Source organism: Podarcis raffonei, chromosome Z (genome assembly GCF_027172205.1).
Source record: "Podarcis raffonei isolate rPodRaf1 chromosome Z, rPodRaf1.pri, whole genome shotgun sequence".
In the NCBI taxonomy this organism is placed as follows: Eukaryota; Metazoa; Chordata; class Lepidosauria; order Squamata; family Lacertidae; genus Podarcis; species Podarcis raffonei.
The window spans coordinates 15,911,887-15,934,565 of record NC_070621.1 but is presented as its reverse complement, the minus strand read 5'-3'; the positions used below and the strand labels follow the sequence as shown (position 1 = coordinate 15,934,565).

The following is a 22,679-nucleotide window of genomic DNA, read 5'->3' as shown; positions in this document are numbered from 1 at the left end:
GGCCCAGAAAATAAAAGTAATGGACATATCATGGCATGGACTAAGAACTTAGAAACTGAGATATCAGAGGAGTAATAAGACTTGCTTTGTTGTTCTTCCCATGTAGGACACTTTGCCTGGGATCCTGCATTGTCTGAGGAAACTACTGCTGTCTTCAGACTCTGATGACTGGACCTTGTAGTGACCAGGGATTTCCCTCCAACCAGGTCATCACTATTCTGACCTTCACCTGCTAGGAGCCAGAAACTGTGGCATGAGACTTATGTCCTTTAAGATACGTGTGTGTGTGTGTGTGTGTGTGTGTGTGTGTGTGTAGTTTCCCAAAGGACTATATAACCCTGGTGTTTGCTCCAGGCTGCTGCTGAGGTAATTTGTCTCTTACATTAGCTGCAGGTTTGCTTTCCATTGTGCTGAAATCATTCCACTGTGGTTTTGGATACCAGCAGAACTACCCAAGGTTCTGAACCTTCCCTACACCAGAACAGCACCAGCAAATCACCTTACCCCTGTGCCCTCCTGACCAAGTTGTTGCTTTGCTGGGATGACTAATCACTGGTAAACAAGAACAGCACATGGAAAATATTAAATAGCAATTAACACTTAGATGCACTCAGGGAACCTTTTCGTCTTGGGGGGTCAGAAGTTTATCTGCCACTGGCCACCATGGGCCAAGTTTAACCTGTCAGTCATCATCAAGGAATGAACCAGCAGAGCAGTACCCAGCAGGATCGTACACTTTATTCATAAACTGATGAGCAAAAAGTTAGGTTCTGCTGGCTGTGGGGGTCAGCTGATGGGCAGTTGGATGTGCTTAGGGGGGAAATGGCCTTGCAGACCCCTAGCAGAGCCAAGATTGGCCCACTGGCCACAGATTCCCTACCCATGGACTAAGGTGGTGCCATTTCATTGTTAGTGTGCTGCCAAAGCTTCCTGTGGCTGTAGGGGGGGTATGTGTATTGCATGGGGGCTCACAATACTCACAACAGCATTAAAAACAACATTGCAATCGCTATACATAGTATCAAACACAGTAGCATATAATTAAAGCAAACATTAAGTAATTCATCAAAGTAATTGAAACAATTCAGTGAAGCTTGCTGAACTCTTGAGTTCAAAAAATAAGGATCCCTTGGCAGAAGTGATGGGTGGTTTTTAAAAGCAGATTTTCCAACATCACAATTTTCCATTAAACACCCTACACGGGGGTGGGGGGGTGGGGATGAAAATGTGAACAGCTTTTCTCCTTGCTCGCACCTTTTATCAGACTTCTCCATAAGAGTCAGCAGTTCTTATCTAATATACAGTGATGATTCATTGAGGAATTGCCTTACTTCAGCAAGAAACAGGTGCAAAACCAGGAGGGTTTATAAAGGTTTTTACAAGGATGTGATGATGATGTCTTACCTAACTGAAGATGCAGCGAAGAGGAGGATTTAGAACTACAGGAAACTGGTTCACAATGAATCAGGCCATTGGTCTATCAAACTCAGTACTGTCCACGCTGACTAGCAGTGGCTCTCCAGGGCTTGTGGCAGAGAGTCTCTCTCTGACCTACCTGGCAATACCATTGGGGATTGAAACTGGGGCCTTCTGCATGCAAAGCATGTGCTCTACCACTGCGCCTTCACTCCTAGGAATATAGGAAGCTGCCTGCTTAGTCCATGTTGGGGCATTTAGCTCAATATTGTCCACACTGACTGCAGTGGCTCTCCAGGATTCCAGACAGGTGTCCTTCTGGACCTACCTGGAGATGTTGGGGACTGAAGGGACCTCTTGCGTGCAAAGCATGTGCTTTTCCTGAACATAAGAAGAGCCCGGCAGGATCAGGCCAACGACCCACCTAGTCCAGCATCCTGTTCTTCCTCAGTGGCCAACCAGATGCCAGCTATAGGAAACCTAAACACAAAAGCACCCTTCCTTCCTGCAGTTTCCAGCAATTAGTATTCAGAAGCATTAATGGCTTCCAAATATGGAGGTAGATCACAGACACGTTCAGAGGCATCCCTGTTGCCCTAGCCCAGTCTCAAGGTTTATGGGACTGAACCCCTTCCCACCGCCCAGACAATTAAACCTCACTTGAATGCAGAGTTGAAATGGTCAGCCATTTTGTTTCCAGGTGATGCACTTTCCCTTTCACTACAGGGATGTAATGGCTGTTCTTTCCACCACCCCCTCTAACCTTGCCTTAGGCATCAGCACTGAATTTGCAGAAGCCTCCTTTGATGACTTCAATCAAAATGCAACAGAGTTCACTGAGGTAAGCCAACATCCTCAGGGCTCACCAGCATTTAGCTACCTGTCTGGCAAATGAGCTCTCAAATGCTACGTGCAAAACATGCACAGACTCCCCTCCCCTGCCTTCTGTAACCTTCCCAGTTTTCCTCCTATGAAAAGCTGTGGCTGCAACTCTCCCCCCACCCTAATTAATTAATTAATTAATTAGATTTTTATACCACCCTCTATCCATAGATCTCAGGGCAGTTCTGTGGCATCCCAGACCAGTGTTGCGGTTGTAAATTTGGAAGTGCATAAACTCATTGTGAGAGCCCCTATACAGCCACATCACCAAGGAAAGTCTATCAGGGGCAAAGGGCCACATTTCCTTTGGGGGCAACCTTCTGGGGGCCACATGCCTGTGGTGGGTGGGGTCAGAGCCAAAAGTGGGCTGAGCAATTTGGCTGGTAGTCTAGTTTCTACCCTAACAATTATCTCTATATGTTTTTGGCTTTTTGTATTTAATCAGGGGTGTTTTAACTTGTATAAGCTGCCTTGAGTCTTGGTCTCGGAAAAAGGTGGGATATAAGTAAATATTGTTGCATGCCACCCCAATCTCTGAGCAGTGTGAGATTCCAGGGGTTCCAGGCACTTACCCAGGGTCCGGTGTCCTCGGAATGAGGGACAGCAGAGACGGTGGTGTCACAGAATCACAGACTTGTAGAGTTGGAAGGGACCACGAGGATCATCTAGTCCCACCACCTGTAATTCAGGAATCTTTTTGCCCAAACATGGGACTCGAACCCACAACCCTGAGATTAAGAGTCTAATGCTCTACCAACTGAGCTATCCCAGGTTGACAATGTGTTATATGGTTTATTTACATCTATATACTGTACAACATGAGCCTGTGATGGAGGGGCTCACAGGATTCACCCGCCCCCAATTCGGTCTTGCTTCTCCCATGGCCTCAGCACTGGATTCAAGCAGAGATCAGGCATAGCTCTTTCTCTCATCTGCCCAGCCTGCCTCCAGCTTATAGCTTCTAGCTCACACAACTCTGGCCTTTGTCTTTCTAACTGCCAGACAGTTTCTAACCACCCTGCCCATTTGTCTTCTGGCACAGAGCCACCAAGAGTCACCAAAAAACTTGCCTGGCTACTCCAGCAATTGAATCTTTATTGTATCCAGGAATTAGAAGAGACTGTATACAGGTACACAGCCTACCTCCCCAATTCACAACACTATAATAAATGCAACCACCACCACAACAACACATCCTTATCTATCCTCCATCCAGACAAGTAGGAGTCTTGAGCAAAGTTCACGGACACATCCCAGGCAGGCAGAAACCCTCAAGAAGGATGCAAAGCAGGACTGGTAAGGGCTGTGGTCCTGGGAAAAGTTCTGAGAGCTAGGCAGTTAGCTAGAGAGCTATAGGGCAGCATCCAGCCCCCAATCCTGAGGGTCCCCATCCTAGCCACAGCTCTGAGAAGAGTTCAGAAATGCAGACCACTGTGTGATCCATTACAGCCGGTGTGATATAGTGGCCAGAGTGTCTTACTAGGACCTGGGAAACCAGGGTTCAAATTTGCACTCCCCCATGAAGCTTGCTGGGTGACTTTGGGCAAGTCCCCCACCTCTCAGTTTAAAATATCCCATAGGGTTGTCATGAGGCTGAGAACTATGTAAGTCAACTTGAGCTCCTTGGAGAAAAAGGTGGGATACAATAAAGAGATTATAAGTAAATGCTTATACATGCATGTATCAAAAAGGAGCAGCACACAGAATGAACAAGTCCTTTGCATCGGGAGTAAGCGCCATTGAACTCAGCGGCTGGTTCCATGGGGACTGGTGGAGAAGAATGCAGGGAGCCCAACAGTAGGTGGTTCCTGTTCCAGTGACAGGTAGAACCACAACATGATTGGTTGTATGCATGAAGATGGTCAGGTAGGGGGTGGCCAAGGGCAGACTAAGGTTGGTGGGGCAGCAACCTCTATATGGCCTAACCTCCACCACTTGCAACCATGACTGTTTTTATAGAGGCTATGGAATGCTCCTTCCTGCCTTCTTCTGTTCTTTCTGTAAGAAAAACACACTTCCTGAAAACCCGTTAAGAGAGTTAACATCCTGTAAACCAGCCTGGGTAAGTAATGGTGTATATTCAGGGGGAGATAGTAAATGTTTTGACATCTGCATCTAAAATAATAATTAAAAAACCAAAAGTTTTCACTGCACCTAACTGCAACAGAACTTAACATTTTCCATATAATTTGATTTTGGTTTTTTACATGGATGGAAGTGACTTAAATAAAATATTTTAAAACCCTCCAATCTAGAGGACAGTCTGCAGTTCACAAAAATCTCTGGTCAGCTACTATTTTATTTATTTAAACTGAGATGATGTTTTTTTTAAAAGAGACTCCACATTTTTAATTGATTGAGGGCCAACGGGTCAGCAGCAATGGAACACAGGAAGCTGCCTTATCCTGAGTCAGGCCATTGGTTCATCCAATTCAGTACTGCCAACAGTGGCGGACAGTAATTCTCCAGGGTTTCAAGCAGGAGTTCTTCCAAAAACTAACCTTTCCCCTGAAAGTAAAGATGCTAGACCTCTGGCTATGACCCTTCAAATGGCTTTAACTTGCTCCTGGGACACAAGCCAAAAGTTATTGGGGATGAGGGGGGCACACTGCAGTTCTGCTAGCTGCCTGTCCATAACATATGAAAATCATCTCAATCGGTCCCTAACTTATACTTTGCATGATTTGTGTGTTTATGGGGCAAGTGTTCACAGGAACTAGCCTCTTGCCCCTCTGCTCCCATCCATCACCTGTATGAGACGGCCTTGCTCGTTCTGCAGAGCGTTCAGCTCCTGCCCCATGGTGCTGTGCCCTTTCTTCAGACCGTCACAGTCTGCCCTCAGCTGGGTGGCATGGCTGAGAACTTTGGACACCTCATCCGACAGGCCCACCAGCAACGCCCTCTCCTGCCCCTTCGATGATTTCGTCTCGGCATCAAGATCTGTCACAGCCCTCAGGACAGACGACTGGAGGCCCTCCAGGCGGGTGAAACCGGTGCCCTGGTCCGGGCAATTGGGATCGATGAATATGTTGACACGAGAGCCATCAGCTTTCTCGATGGTGACCAAGGCGTTGGCTTCATCGGGATTGGTGCTGATGATGGGTGGGGATTCCGTGATGGGCGTGTGGTAGTGGTTCATGAAGAGGATGGCGCCAGTGACAGTGACGGCGAGGAGAACCGCCACAGACAGGAGGACGGTGCAGAGGATATAACCACAGCTCATTCTCTAGAAAACAGAAGCAGAGAGAAGGTTATGGCCACTTTGTGGGCCAACATAGCAATGGCAAGGGATGGGTAGGGATGGGAAGCGAGGGGAGAGAAAGTCAGTTCATGTCAGGGACCAGAAGCTGGGTTCCTCTTCATTTTATTTATTTTTTCAACAATCTGTTGTTTTTAAATTATATGGCTACTAGCCACTGTGAATATGCTCTTCCTCCATGATTGGAAACCGCAGGAGGGGAGAGGGCTCTTGTGGTCAGTTCCTACCGTTGGGCTTCCCATTCAAGCAACTGGTCAGCCACTGTTAGAAGAGGATGCTGTATTAGGTGGGCCATTGGTCTGATCCTGTGAGACTTTCTAATATTCTTACTCCATATCTTGTTCACTCTCTCACCATCCATTTACAAGATGCAGGGACAGCCACCAACTTCAATAGCTTTTGAAATAGGTTAGACAAATTTATGGAGGTTATCAACAGCTACCATTCATGATGGCTATGTTATCTCTCATCTGTCAGAGGCAGTATGCTGGGAATCACAAGTGCAGTGAGTTGCTGTTGCACTTAGGACTTGCTTATGGGCTTCCCCCACGGTTGGGCTCTGTGAGAAGAGGATGCTGGACTAGATGACCAGCAAGCTCTTCTTGTGTTCTTATATTACCATTTGATAGGGTTCTTTTTAATCTCAAATGGGTTCACAAAAAGAATAAAACAATGAAATTATGAGTTTGAAATAGTTAAAAACAACTGTTTAAAGCATTAAGAAAAATAATTAAGATGATAAGCTGGCAACCACAATGAAGCACATATCAATGTTCTCTGTGCCTAAGCAGAAATGTTTTTAGGAGGCACAGTGAAGACACCTGCCAAATATCAATTGGCAGGGAATTCCAAGGTGTTGGTGCTTCATCAGGTGATGGAGGCAAGGACTGTGAACCTGAAGGAAAAGGTGATGCAAGGCCAACTCCAGAGGCATTGCTACCAGATGAATCTGTGGGGCCAATACCCCCCCCCAGCCAGAGGATCTGCCTTCCTCTGACTCTGACGACCCCACTGTGCAAAACCCTGGGAGATCTGAGCCCCCCTCAGATGACATCAGAGTCTCATCTCCTTCCCATTTAGGGTATGCTGCAGAGGTGTGGTGGTCTGTAGACACAGCAGGTCAAAAGCCCATTACTTTTTCTGCAGATGGGTCCCAGCAGGGTCCGTTGTCTCCAGCATCCTAGAACTGCCCCATCAGCATGAAAGGAAAGCTCCTTAGTCACTATGGAGACCAATCAGAGTGAAAGGAGGTAGGGCAGCCACTGAGGATGTTCTCCTAGGGTCCCTCTGGAGAAGATACACTGGAAGAACACCAAGGAGTTGTTGTTCTGTCTGCTCCAAAGCTAAGCCAGAGGCGTAGTTGGGGGGGGCAGAGGAGTGGGGCAAAGCATGGGGGTGGCACTTACCGTAGGCTGGGGCCTGCAGCGGGCCCGAGCCACACATCTCTCTTGGGAGTGACACAGTGGCTCAGGCACCTGCAGGCTCGGTGTTGCCCAAAACGGCAGCGCGGGGCTTGCGTCTGCCCATCGCCTACCCCTCAGCCGCCCTACAGCTGAGGCAGAGGCGATGGGTAGGCTCTTTGGAGGCTCTGGACAGCATGCCCTGCCCTGGCTCGCCCCACCGCTGGGCGCAGGCTGCACACCGCCCTGGGTGCCTGAGTAGCTTGCTACACCACTGCTGACAGCACAAGGGGGCTTCCGTTTCAATAGAATGGGGTACAAGTTCTGTTATATATGCTCAAGGAGAACACAACCTAAGTCACTCCAAAAAAAGGATGCTGGAGCATTCCAAATCATTTGACCATGTATGTGAACAGACAATAGTATATCTAGCTGAAGGGCAACACAGATAGATTGGCACTGAGTGTTGCAGTGCACCCTTAATTAGAATTATTGCATGATTATAAGTTTATTGTCTAATGGCTGTGACTGTCATGAAAGGACCCTGTGCCTCTGAACTGGCCACTACACCACTGGTTAGCTGCAATGCTCCCCTCCCCCCAAGCCCACTGATATTCCCCAGGATATCTCAACACACTGGGATTTCAGAAAGTTTCTCCTTTGCTTAAGCAATCCTTACTCCGTTGCCCAAGGGTCGTGTTGAAGGGCACTTTCAAAATAAGAATATAAGCACTTGCTGAGTGCCTTTCAAGGGTACAAAAAGTACTCGAGATATATAGCCTCAATAAACCTTCGTAACAGCCGATATGTCCCCGTACTGTAGTTGCCAATATGTGTGTGTGTGTGTGTTGAAGCTGGAGGAAAATAATAGCTTGTCTAAAGTAGGGTTGTCACCTTTGGTTGGGCAAAAGGACAGGTCGGGGGTGGTGGGAACGGGGGGGGGGGCCAAAAATTACTTTACCTGGTGCAGAAATGACTTCAAAGCAATCCATTACAATCCGCTGCCCTCCTACTCTCCACCAGAGCCTTGCAAAAACCGTGCCATGCTCTCTGACCCACCCTATTCACTCTGTCTGCAAAAAACTCCTGCACTGGACCTGGCCCCTCTAAACCCACTCTCCGACCCACCCACAACCACCCCTGCTAGCACAAAACCTGAGACTCCACCATAGAAGGCCTGCGCACTGCAACTCCCCCCCCCAACCCATCCTCTACCCGTGCGAAAACTCTCTCTCAAATTCCTCCTCTCAGCTCCATCCCACCCTCTGCCCATGTCCCTCTGGCTCTCACTCTTGCTGTCCTCCTCATGGACCCACCCTTTCCTGCACAAACTCTTTGCTCGGGCTCTCGTTCTCCTCCTCCCACTGGACCAACCCTCTACCATGCAGTTGGAGGAGGAGGAGTCCAGACTGCTTGAAGTCCAAACAGGACAGGGGGCACTTTTCTCCAAAAAAAGAAAGAAAAAAGGAATGATCATGCTTTTCTAGGGACAGGTGGCATTGCAACCCTAGAGTTATCTAGAGAGCTTGTGGCCAACAGCAGATTTCAAACAAGGGCCTTCTGGCTTGGGTTTGTAGCTGTTGTGATTGACCACCTCAGTTTGCATTGGAAAGCATATTTTGAACCAAGTACAGAGGTGGGAGGTTGGTTAGGCTGAGAGACAGGGACTGTGACCCAAGGTTGCCCAGTGAGCTTCATGACTGATTTAAACCACTGTCTTGACATTCACAGACCAACATTCTAACCACTATACCACACTGCGCCAGTATAATTAAGGTTATTAATTATTTAATATACTTATTCCATAAATTTATACACCACTTGATTGTGTTTTTTTGTTGTTGTTTAAAAACACACGCACACTCAAATCAGTTATTCTTAGCATAAATGTGGTGCAGGATCACACTTCAAAATGACCTTGACAGATTAGAGAACTGGGCCAAAACAAACAAGATGAATTTTAACAGGGAGAAATGTAAAGTATTGCACTTGGGCAAAAAAATGAGAGGCACAAATACAAGATGGGTGACACCTGGCTTGAGAGCAGTACATGTGAAAAGGATCTAGGAGTCTTGGTTGACCACAAACTTGACATGAGCCAACAGTGTGACGCGGCAGCTAAAAAAAGCCAATGCAATTCTGGGCTGCATCAATAGGAGTATATCATCTAGATCAAGGGAAGTAATAGTGCCACTGTATTCTGCTCTGGTCAGACCTCACCTGGAGTACTGTGTCCAGTTCTGGGCACCACAGTTCAAGAAGGACACTGACAAACTGGAACGTGTCCAGAGGAGGGCAACCAAAATGGTCAAAGGCCTGGAAACGATGCCTTATGAGGAACGGCTAAGGGAGCTGGGCATGTTTAGCCTGGAGAAGAGGAGGTTAAGGGGTGATATGATAGCCATGTTCAAATATATAAAAGGATGTCACATAGAGGAGGGAGAAAGGTTGTTTTCTGCTGCTCCAGAGAAGCGGACACGGAGCAATGGTTCCAAACTACAAGAAAGAAGATTTCACCTAAACATTAGGAAGAACTTCCTGACAGTATGAGCTGTTCGACAGTGGAATTTGCCACCAAGGAGTGTGGTGGAGTCTCCTTCTTTGGAGGTCTTTAAGCTGAGGCTTGACAACCATATGTCAGGAGTGCTCTGATGGTGTTTCTTGCTTGGCAGGGGGTTGGACTCGATGGCCCTTGTGGTCTCTTCCAACTCTATGATTCTATGATTCTATGTATCCAATGTTTCTCCTACTCAGAGTAATAATGGGCATGACTATCATAAATCCATTAATGTTAATAGGTCTACTCTGATGAGAACTTAGTTGGATGCATCTATTTCATATTATTATTATTATTATTATTATTATTATTATTATTATTATTATTATTATATTTCCTGTTATTCACCTCCCCTATCCTAAGATACCTGGCTGATCATACAGAGCGGGGGTTGTTCTCTGAAGGTGAACAGATAAATGTTCACTCCTCGGAGACATCTTTCTACCAGGCAGTTAGTTAGACAGAAGGGCGCAGTTGATATACGGCTCGCTTGGGTGCCTGCTCTATGAAATAATAACGACGGAGGGGTCACGGAACAGATGCGCTTCTGCGGTTGGATTCATTTTTATTTAGTGCGACAATAAGCAGTCCCCGCTTCCAGCAGGGCCAAATGGCGAGACCTGGTTCCGGTCAGGAATTCCTTCCACCGTGACTCTGGAGTCACCCCAGCGCCTCGCCTACCGAAGAGGTTGGCGGACCTCATGACTCTTTAATGAGTCTGGCGGTTTGCAGTGAGAAAACATCTCATTGCTGCATGAATCATGAATCTCTTTCGTTAATAAAAAAGCAAGGAAATGGGACAGGGAGAGAGGGGAGGTGAAGGCAGGGGCAGTGTTTTTAGAGCAGGGAGTCTTATTTGGAAATGGCCCAGGGCACCAATTCCTTTCCAGAGCTACGCTCTCCGAGGTGTGCGGTTGATTCTGCAAAGTTTGCAGCAAAAGGATGCTGGTTGGGGATAGCTCTGACCTTTGTGACCTTGTAATGTCTTGTAGCTAATAATACCCCCCCCCCAAAAAAAAACCCCAACCTGCCTGGAGCATTTTTGCACTTCTCCCCCTAAAGTTTCCATTTTCTTTTAATAATAAATGCTACAAATGAACAGACAGATCATGGTGAAAACTCACGCAGAATCCAAAAGATCAGAGTGGTTTCTGATGCCAGTCCCACTCAAGAGTAAACCTGCTGAAATTTATGGATCTAAATTAGCCATTTCTGATAACTTCAGTGGGTCTACTCTGAGCAGGACTAGCATTGGATGCAACCCATTATTTCCAGTGCAGTTTCGCATGTGCTCGTTCACAAGTCCATCATGTTTCTACAAAGATTTTTGTGGAAGATGGAGTTCGTGCAGAATGCTGCAGCATGACTGCTGACAGGAGTGAAGCTGTGTGAGCATATAATGCCTGTGCTCAGAGATTTGTACTGGTTGCCTATCTGCTACTAGGCCAAGTTCAATGTGTTTGCCTGTGAGATCTCGCCTTACCCCATATCCGCCTAATAATAATAATAATAATAATAATAATAATAATAATAATAATAAATTATTTATACCCCGCCCATCTGGCTGGGTTTCCCCAGTCACTCTGGGCGGCTTCCAACCGAATATTAAAAACAATACAGCATCAAACATTAAAAACTTCCCTAAACAGGGCTGCCTTCAGTTGTCTTTTAAAAGTAAAATAGTTGCTTATTGCCTTGACATCTGTGGAGGGCCTTCCACAGGGCAGGCACCACTACTGAGAAGGCTCTCTGCCTGGTTCCCTGTAACCTCACTTCTTGCAGCGAGGGAACCGCCAGAAGGCCCTCGGCACTGGACCTCAGTGTCCGGGCCGGATGATGGGGGTGGAGACACTCCTTCAGGTATACAGGACCGAGGCCGTTTAGGGCTTTAAAGGTCAGCACCAACACTTTGAATTGTGCTCAGAAATGTACTGGGAGCCAATGCAGATCTCTCAGGACCGGTGTTATGTGATCCCGGTGGCCACTCCCAGTGATCAGCCTAGCTGCCGCATTCTGGATTACTTGTAGTTTCCGGGTCACCTTCAAAGGTAGCCCCACGTAGAGCGCATTGTCCAATTGTCCAAGCAGGAGATAACTAGAGCATGCACCACTCTGGTGAGACAGTCTGTGGGCAGATAGGGTCTCAGCCTACGTACCAGATGGAGCTGGTAGACAGCTGCCCAGAAGTAACCTGCGCCTCCATGGACAGCTGTGAGTCCAAAATGACTCAGGCTGCGTACCTGGTCCTTCAGGGGCACAGTTATCCCATTCAGGATCAGGGAGTCCTTCACAACAGCCCACCCCCTGTTCCCCAAGAACAGTACTTCTGTCTTGCCAGATTCAACCTCAATCCGTCAGTCGCCATCCATCCTCCAACCGCCTCCAGACACTCACACAGGACCTTCACGGCCTTTACTGGTTCTGATTTAAAAGAGAGGTAGAGCTGGGTATCATCCGCATATTGATGAACACCCAGCCCAAACCCCCTGATGATCTCTCTCAGTGGCTTCATGTAGATATTAAAAAGCATGGGGGAGAGGATGGAACCCTGAGGCACCCCACAAGTGAGAGCCCAGGGGTCTGAACACTCATCCCCCCCCACTTTCTGAACACGTCCCAGGAGAAAGGAGCAGAACCACTGTATAACAGTGCTCCCAGCCCCTCAAGACAGTCCAGAAGGATGTTATGGTCGATGGTCTCAAAAGCCACTGAGAGATGCAGCAGAACTAGGAAACAGCTCTCACCTTTGTCCCTAGCCCACCAGAGATCATCGACCAGCACGACCAAGACAGTTTCAGTCCCATGGTGAGGCCTGAATTCTGACTGGAAGGGATCCAAATGGTCCGCATTCTCCAGGCGTGCTTGGAGTTGTTCAGCAACCACCCACTCAATCACCTTGCCCAAGAATGGAAGATTTGAGACTGGGCAATAGTTGGCCATATTGGCCAGATCTAAAGATGTTTTTTTAAGAAGCGGTTTAATGACCGCCTCTTTCAGCGGGTCTGGGAAGGCTCCCTCGCAGAAGAAAGCATTCACCACCCCTCAGAGCCCATCGCCCAGCCCTTCCCGGCTCGCTTTTATAAGCCAGGATGGGCAAGGATCAAGGAGACAGGTGGTTGGTTTCACTCATCCAAGCAGCCTGTCCACATCCTTGGAAGTAACAGATTGAAATTGATCCCATTTAGCAGGACTAGACAGAACTCCGGCACTCTCCCGCCCCGGCCCTGCTCCCACAGTGGAGTCTACCTCCTTCCGAATCTGAGCAACTTTATCTGCAAAAAAACTTTGCAAAAGCATTGCAGGAGATCTTGGGGTCCCTACCAGGCGCCGATGACTGCTTTGTTTTGTAGACCTGGCAATGTTACAGGTGCCACATAATACCAGTTCTGCATTTGTAAGAAATTGATCCTTCAGTTTGACAGCACCTACACTTTGGAACTCCCTGCCTATTGACTTCAGGCAGATGCCTTCATTGTACTTTTTAAAGCACCTGCTAAAAATGTTATTGCTTAGACATGCCTAACCAGACATGTAGAATGCTGGTCTATATTTTTATTTATTTTTAGTTTATTTCTAATTTTGTTTCTTGGAATGTTTTAAATAGTTGTTTTTAACTGTTTTTTTACCAATAATTTTATTGTTTTATTCTCTTTGAAAACGTGTGTGTGTGTGTGTGTGTGTGTGTGTGTGTGTGTGTAAGAAAAAACCAAGCAATGTATAAATTTATAGAATGGATAAATAAGTTAAACCAGTTTACAGTACTTGTGAGATTCTCTTAACCCATATATACCCATTCCACGAGGGCTACTAACCATGATTTATCAAAGAGGTATCACAGCCATGGCTGTGTTCTGCCTGCACAGTTGGAGGCAGCAGTGCTTCTGAATGCCAGTGCTTCTGAATGAGAGGGCTCATGCACTCAAATCCTGCTTGCAGGTTTCCCACAGGCATTAGCCATCAGGAGAACAGGATTCTGGACCAGATGGGCCCCCTTTGGCCTAATTCAGCAGGCTTTCTTCCATTCTTATGTTCTTATGACCGCTGTGATCTGCAGAACTGGATCATGATATAACCCAGATTGAGCACCTCGGAGGGAGCCGGACCAGAGGTTTGTATCTGCAATGAGCTGATGCTTGAACACCAGTGTGCAATTTTGTAGTGGTTACTTTGGATGCCGGAGAAACAGAAAGAAGCTTAGCAGAGCAGGCTAGTGTACTAAAGCTTGCTGGACTCTGGGGGCCTGTCCTGATTTTGCCTTTGCTGGATGCTGCATCTATTTCTTCCACTTATTTTCAACCACTTATTACAAAGGCCTCCTAAGGCTCCAGTGCTGTGCTCCATGAGCACAATCCTCTTAAATCACACTCCTTTGTTCACTTGCTTCTTATGGAGACTCCTGATGATGCCTTGTCAAACTGTTGTGCTCTGGTGTAGAAATTTGGTGGTGGTGGGATGTTCTCTTGATGTTTTTCAGGGCTGATCTGCTGTAATCTTCTTTTTTGGGGGTGGGGGCATGTGCAATCCAATCCAATTGCATCACCAACCCGTCCAGTAAAGCCAGCCCAAGAGGTGGGGAATCTCTTTAGGCCCGAGGGCCACATTCCCTCCTGGGCAGCCTTCCAGGGGCCATATGCCAGTGGTGGGCAGGGCCAGAGGAAAAGGTAGGCAGAGAAAAAAATGTAAAATTTACCTTTGTACAGTAGGCTGGCTTCTACATTCACAAAGCCCTCTCTATCCTCCATCCAGTCAACCACGTGGCATTATCAGAGTTTAAGGTCATATTCCAACCAATCAAAAAACACTCAAGCAGATCGAAAAGGAAGGCCAGTGAGGGGTGTGGCCTAGGGAGAGTCCCAAGGCAGCCTACTTGGGGAGGCAGCACCCAGCCCCCAGGTCTCAGGTTCTGCATCTCAGCCTGAGGCCAAGATGGTGCCTCCCATTATTCCATACACAAAAGCTAAACAAATAGGCAGTTGAGTCGCCCTTTGGGACTCTAGCATACATGAGTTGAGGGCAACAGCAGGTTAGCTTAAAGGGTTACGGAGCAAGTCACACAGCACACTCTGCTGCCTGAGGCAGCTGCCTCAAACGGCAATGACAAGGCTGGCCCTTACATTCATTGCAGACTAGCCAAGTGCTGTTGAGGCTTTCCGGGGCTATGGCATCCATTTTTCTTTCTCTGTGTCGAACATGGCTGAGGGATCGTCCTCTGAAGAGCCTTCCTTATTTGCCTCTAGGTCAGTTTCTGTTCACACAGCAATGGCTGGGGATGGGGAGTGTTAGTTTCTTTCAACTACATTTTACTTTTCAACTTTGTTTTCCTAGCAAAATCACCTCCTTCTGCTATAAAAATGAAAAGCAGAACGATAATGCAAGGAAACCAGGAGGCCCGTAACTTGTCCACCCCTCCCTGCATAATAAATCGTTTCACAAATGCAGCACCTCTTTCTTTCAGGGCTTACCCAAAACACCCTCCCTCAAATCAGGCAAACTCAGGAGAAAGGAGACCTGTGAGCTGTACTGCTTACGTTGGCTTAAGTGGATATTGATTGATTTTACTTTTTAATCTTATATGAAGCTCCTGAGAGAGTGTTTTTTGGGCTGAGTATGAAAGAAGCAGGTATGAGTAATATATAAATGAAAGGCAAACAAATATAAGGGGTTTTGGAGAGGGAGGTTTATAGAGGGTTGTATCCAACAATAGTCCTACTAAGCACAGACCCATTGAAATGAATGGGCATTATTTTTAACAGGTCAACTCTGAGTAGAACTTATTTGAATACAACCCATATCTTATCATGGTCTTCCTTTAGCACCATTATGCCTTATGCAAATATACTGAACTTGTCCCATACGATTAGCCAATATAGTGTCCTATAGGTGCTTTGGACTACAATTCCTATCATCCTTTGCCATGCTATCAGGGATGATGGGAGCTGTAAGTCACATCCATACCATACATTTAAAGCACATGGATCCCCCCAAAGAATCCTGGGAATTGTAGTTTAAGGGGTCTGGGAACTGTAGAACTGTGAGGTGGTAAACTATAGTTCCCAGGTTCTTTGGAGGAAACCACAATATATATATATGCCACCAATGTGACCATAGTCAACATATACCCCACTGGTGAGGGGTATCAGAGAATCCTGATGAAACAAAAAATGTGTCCAGGAACTGCCAATGCTCACTAATTCACCCTGAGTCCAGACCAGAATTCAGTCCAGTGAATTCACCATTAGCTATTGCTGCTGCTTTCAGTCTCCAAATGATATGTAACTATGTTTTTCTGCAGGTGCATTGCATTTCCTTTGTATTGAGGGAGTGGAACAGCGTAATGACATGTGTCCCTTACATGGTTAATTACATAAGTTACCTAAGTTGCAGCTTAGGCCCAGGCTTTCTGAAGGACACTGATCCCCCATATGAACCTGCCCTGGCTCTGAGATATTTTGGGAAGGCCCTTCTCTCCGTCCTGCCACCTTCACAGGTAGGCTTGGTGGGGACACGGGAGAAGGCCTTCTTGGTGGCTGCCCCAAGCTTTAGAACTCCCTCCCTGGAGAAGCTAGACTGGCTCTCTCCTTTATGCCCTTCTGCCAGCAGGTGAAGACTGTTTTATTCCAACAAGTATTTGGGGGGCTGACTGTTTTTTGTGCTTTTAATGGTGCTGTGCCGTTCTTATTATCTGTATTTCTAGATTTGGTTGTTGCCTTTTTTAATGTTTTAATTCTATTAGAATATAAGCACTTTTTAGCAATTAACTTTTATACATTTTGAGCTTTTTGTATTTTATCTGTGTTGTTTTAAATTGTATAAACTGCCTTGAGTCCCAGTCTGTGAAAAGGTGGGATATTGATGATGATGATGATGATAACGTGAGCTCGCCACTGTGGACAATGGGACAAATAACATAGTTCTGGGCAGAGGGTGAACTGCTGTAGAACAGAAACAGCGCTGCCTGCACTGAAAAAGAAGGCAGAGCAGAAAACAATGCCTTATCACACCTCGACCAGTGTCTACCCCGGCCATACACTGAGACCAGTGTGGTATAGTGCTTAAGAGTGTTGGACTAGTACCTGGAAGACCAGGGTTAAAAAAACCCTTGGCCATGAAGCTCACTGGGTGACCTTGGGCAAGTCATTGCCTCTCAGCCTAACCTACCTCACAGGGTTGTTGTTGGGGTTAAATGAGCAAGGGGACCATGTACGCCACTTTAAACTCATTGGAAGAAAAAGTAGTATAAAAACCAACCAATAACCACTGGCTTTCTTTGCTGCCTCGCCCCACAAGGAGGCTCAGCTCTCCCCCTGTGGTTGCATTCATTTCCTTACTCCATTCCTGCCGACTTTCCCCCTGCTTTCCATTACACCTGCAACACGGAGGCTATGATTTTCTCCTGACCTCAGATGCAGCTGTCAGAATGGATTGAGGCCTCACAGCGGGGGGTGGGGTGGGGGAATGAGCTGCATATTCAAAGAGACAAAAGACAACTACTTTCCTCTTGGGAGGTGGAAAAAGAGACAGAGAAATTGCTGCATTGACAAAGTTCCCCTTCCCCTCCTCCAAGCCTTGTCCTTGCCTCTCCTGTGAGTTTCTGTCTGGAGTGACATCTTCCTTCCAGCATCCTTTGTCCTCCACCCCTGCAGCCATTTGCATTAAGGCAACTTCAGCAATGATCTGGATTAGGCACATGGGGAGATGACGGGTGTTATGTTACTGCACTGGAGTTCCTGTCTTCTCTGCTAGAAATGTAGGCCTTTCTTGCTAGGAATGGGCCACAGAAATGGCACACATTCTGTCCATAAGAGCCTGCTGGATCAGGCCAATGGCCCGTCCACTGGCGGAGGAAGTGGAGTGGGGGGGAGCGCACCGCCCCCGGCAGCACCATCCCGGTGGGGTGCCATCGTGGCTGCCCCCCTGCCTGCGCTGATCGTCACGCCCCCAGGACGCACATTAAGCCCCTGGGGGCGGTGCGCCACACCCTGGGACTTGCGCCAGCCCCGACCTGCCTGCTCTCCGCCCCCCGGTGCCGGAGCATGAAGCTCCACCACTGGGCCCATCTAGTCCAGCATCTTCCCCCCCCCCAAAGATGGCCAACCATCAAGAAGGAACTGAACACAGGAGCATCATGGTTTCCAGCAACATATTCAGAAGCAAGGGCATATCTAGGGGTTGGCAAGAAAGATCACACCTTTGGCTTGGAGTGGCTAAGAGCCCACATCTGTTTAGAAGTATTGCTGCCTCCAGTTGTAGAGACAGAGCATGGCCATTGTAGCTAGTAGCCACTGATAGCCCTCTCCTCCTCCACGAATTTGTCCAGTCTTCTTTTAAAGCCATCCAGGTTGGTGGCCATCACTGCCTCTTGTGGGAAGAAGTTCCATAGACTTAACTATGCATTGCATGAAGAACTTTCTTTTATGTGTCCAGCTGAAGAGCTGCAAATCACTTGGCCAAGGGGATCACTGGCAGAAACCAGGCAGCAGCTCTGGTGATTACCTTAAAACAGCAACAGAGAGGCTGCATTGTCATTTGAGGGGTTTGTGTGCCTCCAAACACAAGATGTCAAGAGTCAATAAGCGAAGCATCTTGAGAGTTGAACAATTTAGCACGTTGGTTTTTTAATAATAATAGTATTCTGATCTGCTGAACAACATGAAAAAAAAACAAAAAAAACCCCAGGCGATTTTGACTCCATGTGTGGGCTCAAGGCCATGTTTCACTGGAAGCAAAGTTACAAAATGGATTTGAACAGGCTCTGCGATGGCACGCTCAGGCAAGCAGCAGGAACTCAGGGCTTGGTGGGGCCCACTATTGCTGATAAGAACATCAGAAAAGCCCTGAGGAATCAAGCCAATTGCCCACCAGGTTCAGCCTCCTGATCTCACAGTGGCTGACCAGCTGTCTGTGGGAAAGCAACAAGCAGGATTTGAGCATAAGAGCAACTCTCCCCTGCTGTGGTTTCCAGCAACTGATATGCAGAAGCATCGCTGCCTCTGACCATGGAGTTGGAGAGCATAACCATCGTGGCTAGTAGCAATCAATAGCCCTTTCTATGAATTTGTCCAATCCTGTTTTAAAGCTATCCAAGCTGGTTGCCATCACTGCCTCCTGCTAGATTGAGTTACATAGTTCAAGTATGGGCTGCATGAGGAAGTACTTTCGTTTATCTGTCCTGAATCTTCCATTTCTCTCCCTTGTTTACTGGGTTCTGGAATGATCTCACAAAGGCTCATGGAGGCCTTAGTGAGGTCTCATAGGGCAGTATGAGATCTTACATAGTGTATCTTGATTTCAGTAAGGTTTTTGAAAATGCCCCCCATGATATTATTGCAGATAAGCTGGTAAAATCTGGGTTGAACAAGGTAACTGTTAGGTGGATTTGTAGCTGATTGACTGATCTAACCCAGAGTGCTCATTAATGGTTCCTCGTTATCCTGGAAGAAAGGGACAAGTAGGGTGCCCCAGGGTTCTGTCCTGCAGCCATTGTTGTTCAACATCTTTATAAATGACTTGGATGAAGGAATGGAGGGGATGCTCATCCAATTTGCAGATGACACCAAACTGGGAGGGGTAGCTAATGTCGCGGAAGACAGAATTGGGATTCAATATGACCTTAACGGATTGGAGAACTGGGTACAAACTTACAGAATGAATTTCAATAGGGGCAAATGTAAGGTTCTAGAAGACCTTTGAGATCCCTTTCAGCTCTATTATTCTATTATTCATGAGTTCTCATGGGAGCCTCCCAGAGCCTACGTGAGACCTTCCCAGGGCACAGTGAGCAAGGCAGAGAGCTTAAAAGTTCTCTTAAAAGCTCTCTAGTTTGTATGGGCAGGGGGGCAAGGCCTGCTCAGTGAGCCAGCTCCAGGAAGGGAGAAATAGCTATGGGGGTGTTGTTCCTGGGTTGTTCTGGCTATGCGCAACTTCAGCTTTATGAGCAATCTCCCAGAACCTGACACCCATGCAATTTGCAAGACACCTGCGTGAATATAATTGTGCCCAAAACTATGCCCAACTTCCTCTTCTGAAAAAGAATAAAATAAAACCTCTCTCTTGCGCTGAAGCAAAGAGGATTTTTATTCTGAAAAGCAATGGGTTTTTCCTCTTGCCTTCTCCTCGTCCTTTGTTGAAGGTCTTTGACATCTCCAGAGGGTCTTTAAGCAGTTACATAATAAGCAAAAAAATAAGCAACAGACGGAGCCAGAACGTGCTCCCCTAGCCGATGAGGAAAGGGAGCAGGGGCCAAGTTTTATATACTATATCGGAAACTTGCATTTCTGCATTCCTCAGCCAAAGGGCTGCAGTGTTGATGGAGTGTCGCATTATTCAGGACCAGTGGCGGTGGCTGGCGCTCATTGGGCCCATGGGCAGAAGTCAAGGGGTACAACAGTATGTGGAGCCAGAGCCAGTTATTGGTGGGGCCAGAGCCAATGACAGGCAGAGGCAACTAATTCTACTTTTGCCCCTACCTTGCTCCCTGCTGAGTTCTACAAGGGCAACAACGAAACTGAGGAGGAGGAAGCAGGCAGGCCGCAAGCTGTAAGTAAGAAGGCAGGCAGAGTAGACCCATTGAAATAAGCAGACATGACTCTGAGCAGACTATGGCTACATTTGCACTATGATGCAACAGTCATGGCTCCCCCCACCCCCAAATCCTGGGAGCTGTAGTTTGTGAAGGGTGCTGATAATTATAAGACCCTCATTCCCCTCACAGAGAGGGATTGACTGTTAAGCCATCTTGGGAACTGTAGCTCTGTGAGGGGAATGGGGGTCTCCTAGCAACTCTCAGCACCTTTCACAAACTACAGTTCCCAGGATTCTTTATAAGAGGGTTAGACAAATTAATGGAGGATGGCTATGCTCTGCTTCAATGGTCAGAGGCAATAAAGCTTATGAATACCAGTTGCTGGAAACCACAGGAGGTGAGAGGGCTCTTGTGCTCTGGTCCCAGTTGAGGTTTTCCCACAGGAATTTGGTTGACCACTGTGAGGAAAATATGCTGGATTCGGTGAGCCATTTGGTTTGATGCACCAGCCAGGCTCTTCTTCTGGTCTTATCTAATACCAGAATCGCAGCATTCCCCATAGTTGCCCTCCAGCCTGCCTGCTATCAAGCCACTTAGTTTGCCCACATTTCCATAAGGCAGATGACAAGGTGGATGTTTTCTGGAACACAAGTGAGACTGAGATGTTTATTAAGAGATTATGGGACCAGTTGCCAGGAACAACAGTTAAGTATAAATTGCATCAAGACTAAGTTGGTGGTGTTTGAAAGCCGCCCTCCGTCTCATAAATAGACTCTTGATGATCGAGAAATTGAACAAGTCAGATGCATTTAACTGCCTGTGGGTTTGTTCGTTTGTTTGTTTCTTTGTTTTGGCAATTGGAATACACTAACCAAGATCGCTGCAGTTTCTGGATTTGTAAGAGCTCAGCTGCCCCGAGGAAAGGTTTCTCCTCAACTGATGTGTGGGGCAGAACTATAGGGACTACTGGAGACAGATCAATTAGAAGCCCCACAGCAAAATTTCTTTTAAAAAGCTATGCGTTGCCTGTTCTACCCTGTTCTGTGTTGCAGCCTGTTTCAGAGCAGGGGGAAAGCTACACAGCTACACGGCTTCATGTTTTGTTTTATTGCAGTCAGCCCATATCTCAAAAAGGGTGGTGTAGATAAGGGAGGAAGGGATCTGTCAATTTCAGTTTGGCTCCAGTGCTGTTGGCACACAGCGCCTGAGTTTCACATTATCAGGAGCCAGGGACAGGCGAATCCGTCAATTACAGTCCCGTCCCCCCCCATTTCTTCTTGTTCCAACCCTAAATTCCATTCTCCACATTTCTGCAGCAATTTGCAATTGTAAGTCCCCATAAAAACTGGTCAGCAAATTTTTAGTGCACATTTCTCCTAATAAACACAATTTTAATGCAGTTTTGAGCAATGCACAGATGTTCGCAACACAATAATTGTTTGCCTGTTGTTCTCAATAATATAGCCGTCTTTATGCACACTCTTTCCCCATATACGTTCATTTTTATTAATGTTTTTTATTGGATAGCTGCATTCCCCTCCCTCTCTCCCTCTTCAAACAGATCCAACCAACCCCATCCCAACTTAAGCTGCACCATAGACCCCTGTGACAACGTTCAGCATTCTGTGTCTACTGGCCACAAACTAAGAACTCCCTCTTGTTTCTCACAGTCACCCTGTTTTGTTTCCAGTGCTCTTCACATACAGCAGCACCTGTGTTTGGTATTATCAGGAGCAGGGGCGGATTTATCCATCCATTCCGGTTTCTCTCTGTTTTTCATTTTCCCAACCTTAAGTTCGGTTCTCCACATTTCCATAACAGTTTGAAGGAAGGGTTTAATTCTTTAAAGAAGTCATCATGTAAATTCATCAGCATTTTAGTGTGACCCCCCCCAAAAAAATGCAGAAGTCTGTACAGTTTTACCTAAAATACACGTTTGCAAAGTGATTTTCCCCCGTCGGAAAGACATTTTTAAAATGTTCTTTTTGACAATATATGCATGTTATGCATACTTTGCCCTCATATACACTGCTTGGCTAGAGAATTACATTCCAAAATTCAGAGAAGTGTGAATTTCAACTGATGGCTATGTTTTGCTTCACATAATGTTTCAGAAAATGTGAATTGGGTTGGTTCGCCTTTAAACTGAATTGAAAATAAAATGGCCAGTATCATTATTCCATTAGAAAAATCTTATGGCACAACCACATTTGGAATACCATGTGTGGTTTTGGTCACCTCACCTCAAAAAGGATACTGCAGAGCTGAAAAAGGTTCAGATAAGGGCAACCTAAAAGATTAAGGAGTGACTCCCCTATGAGGAAAGCTTGCAGTGTTCGGCAGTTTTTAGTTAAGGTAAAATGTAACAGGTTAAAATTTTGCACGGTGTGGGGCAAGAGGATAGAGAAACTTTCTTTCATAACACTAGAACTCATCAATATCCAATGAAGTTGAATGTCTGAAGATTGAGGACAGATAAAAGGAAGGACTTCTTCACACAGCACAATTAAACTATGGAACTCACTTCAACAGGAGGCACTGATGGCCACCAACTTGGATGGCTTTAACAGACGATTAGACATGGCTATGGTCTATGATCAGAGGCAGTAATGCTTCTGAAATACCAACTGCTGGAAACTACAG

General features: G+C 46.6%; 1 protein-coding gene across 1 annotated transcript in view; it reads right to left on the bottom strand.

Annotated features, from left to right (window-relative positions):
• Window positions 1-22,679, bottom strand: part of FIBCD1 (fibrinogen C domain containing 1) — a 76,873-nt gene that overhangs the window by 31,540 nt on the left and 22,654 nt on the right. The window contains exon 2 of the mRNA XM_053374080.1: window positions 5,048-5,524. Coding sequence (XP_053230055.1) covers window positions 5,048-5,524 — 477 coding nt within the window. The remainder of the gene's footprint in view (window positions 1-5,047; window positions 5,525-22,679) is intronic.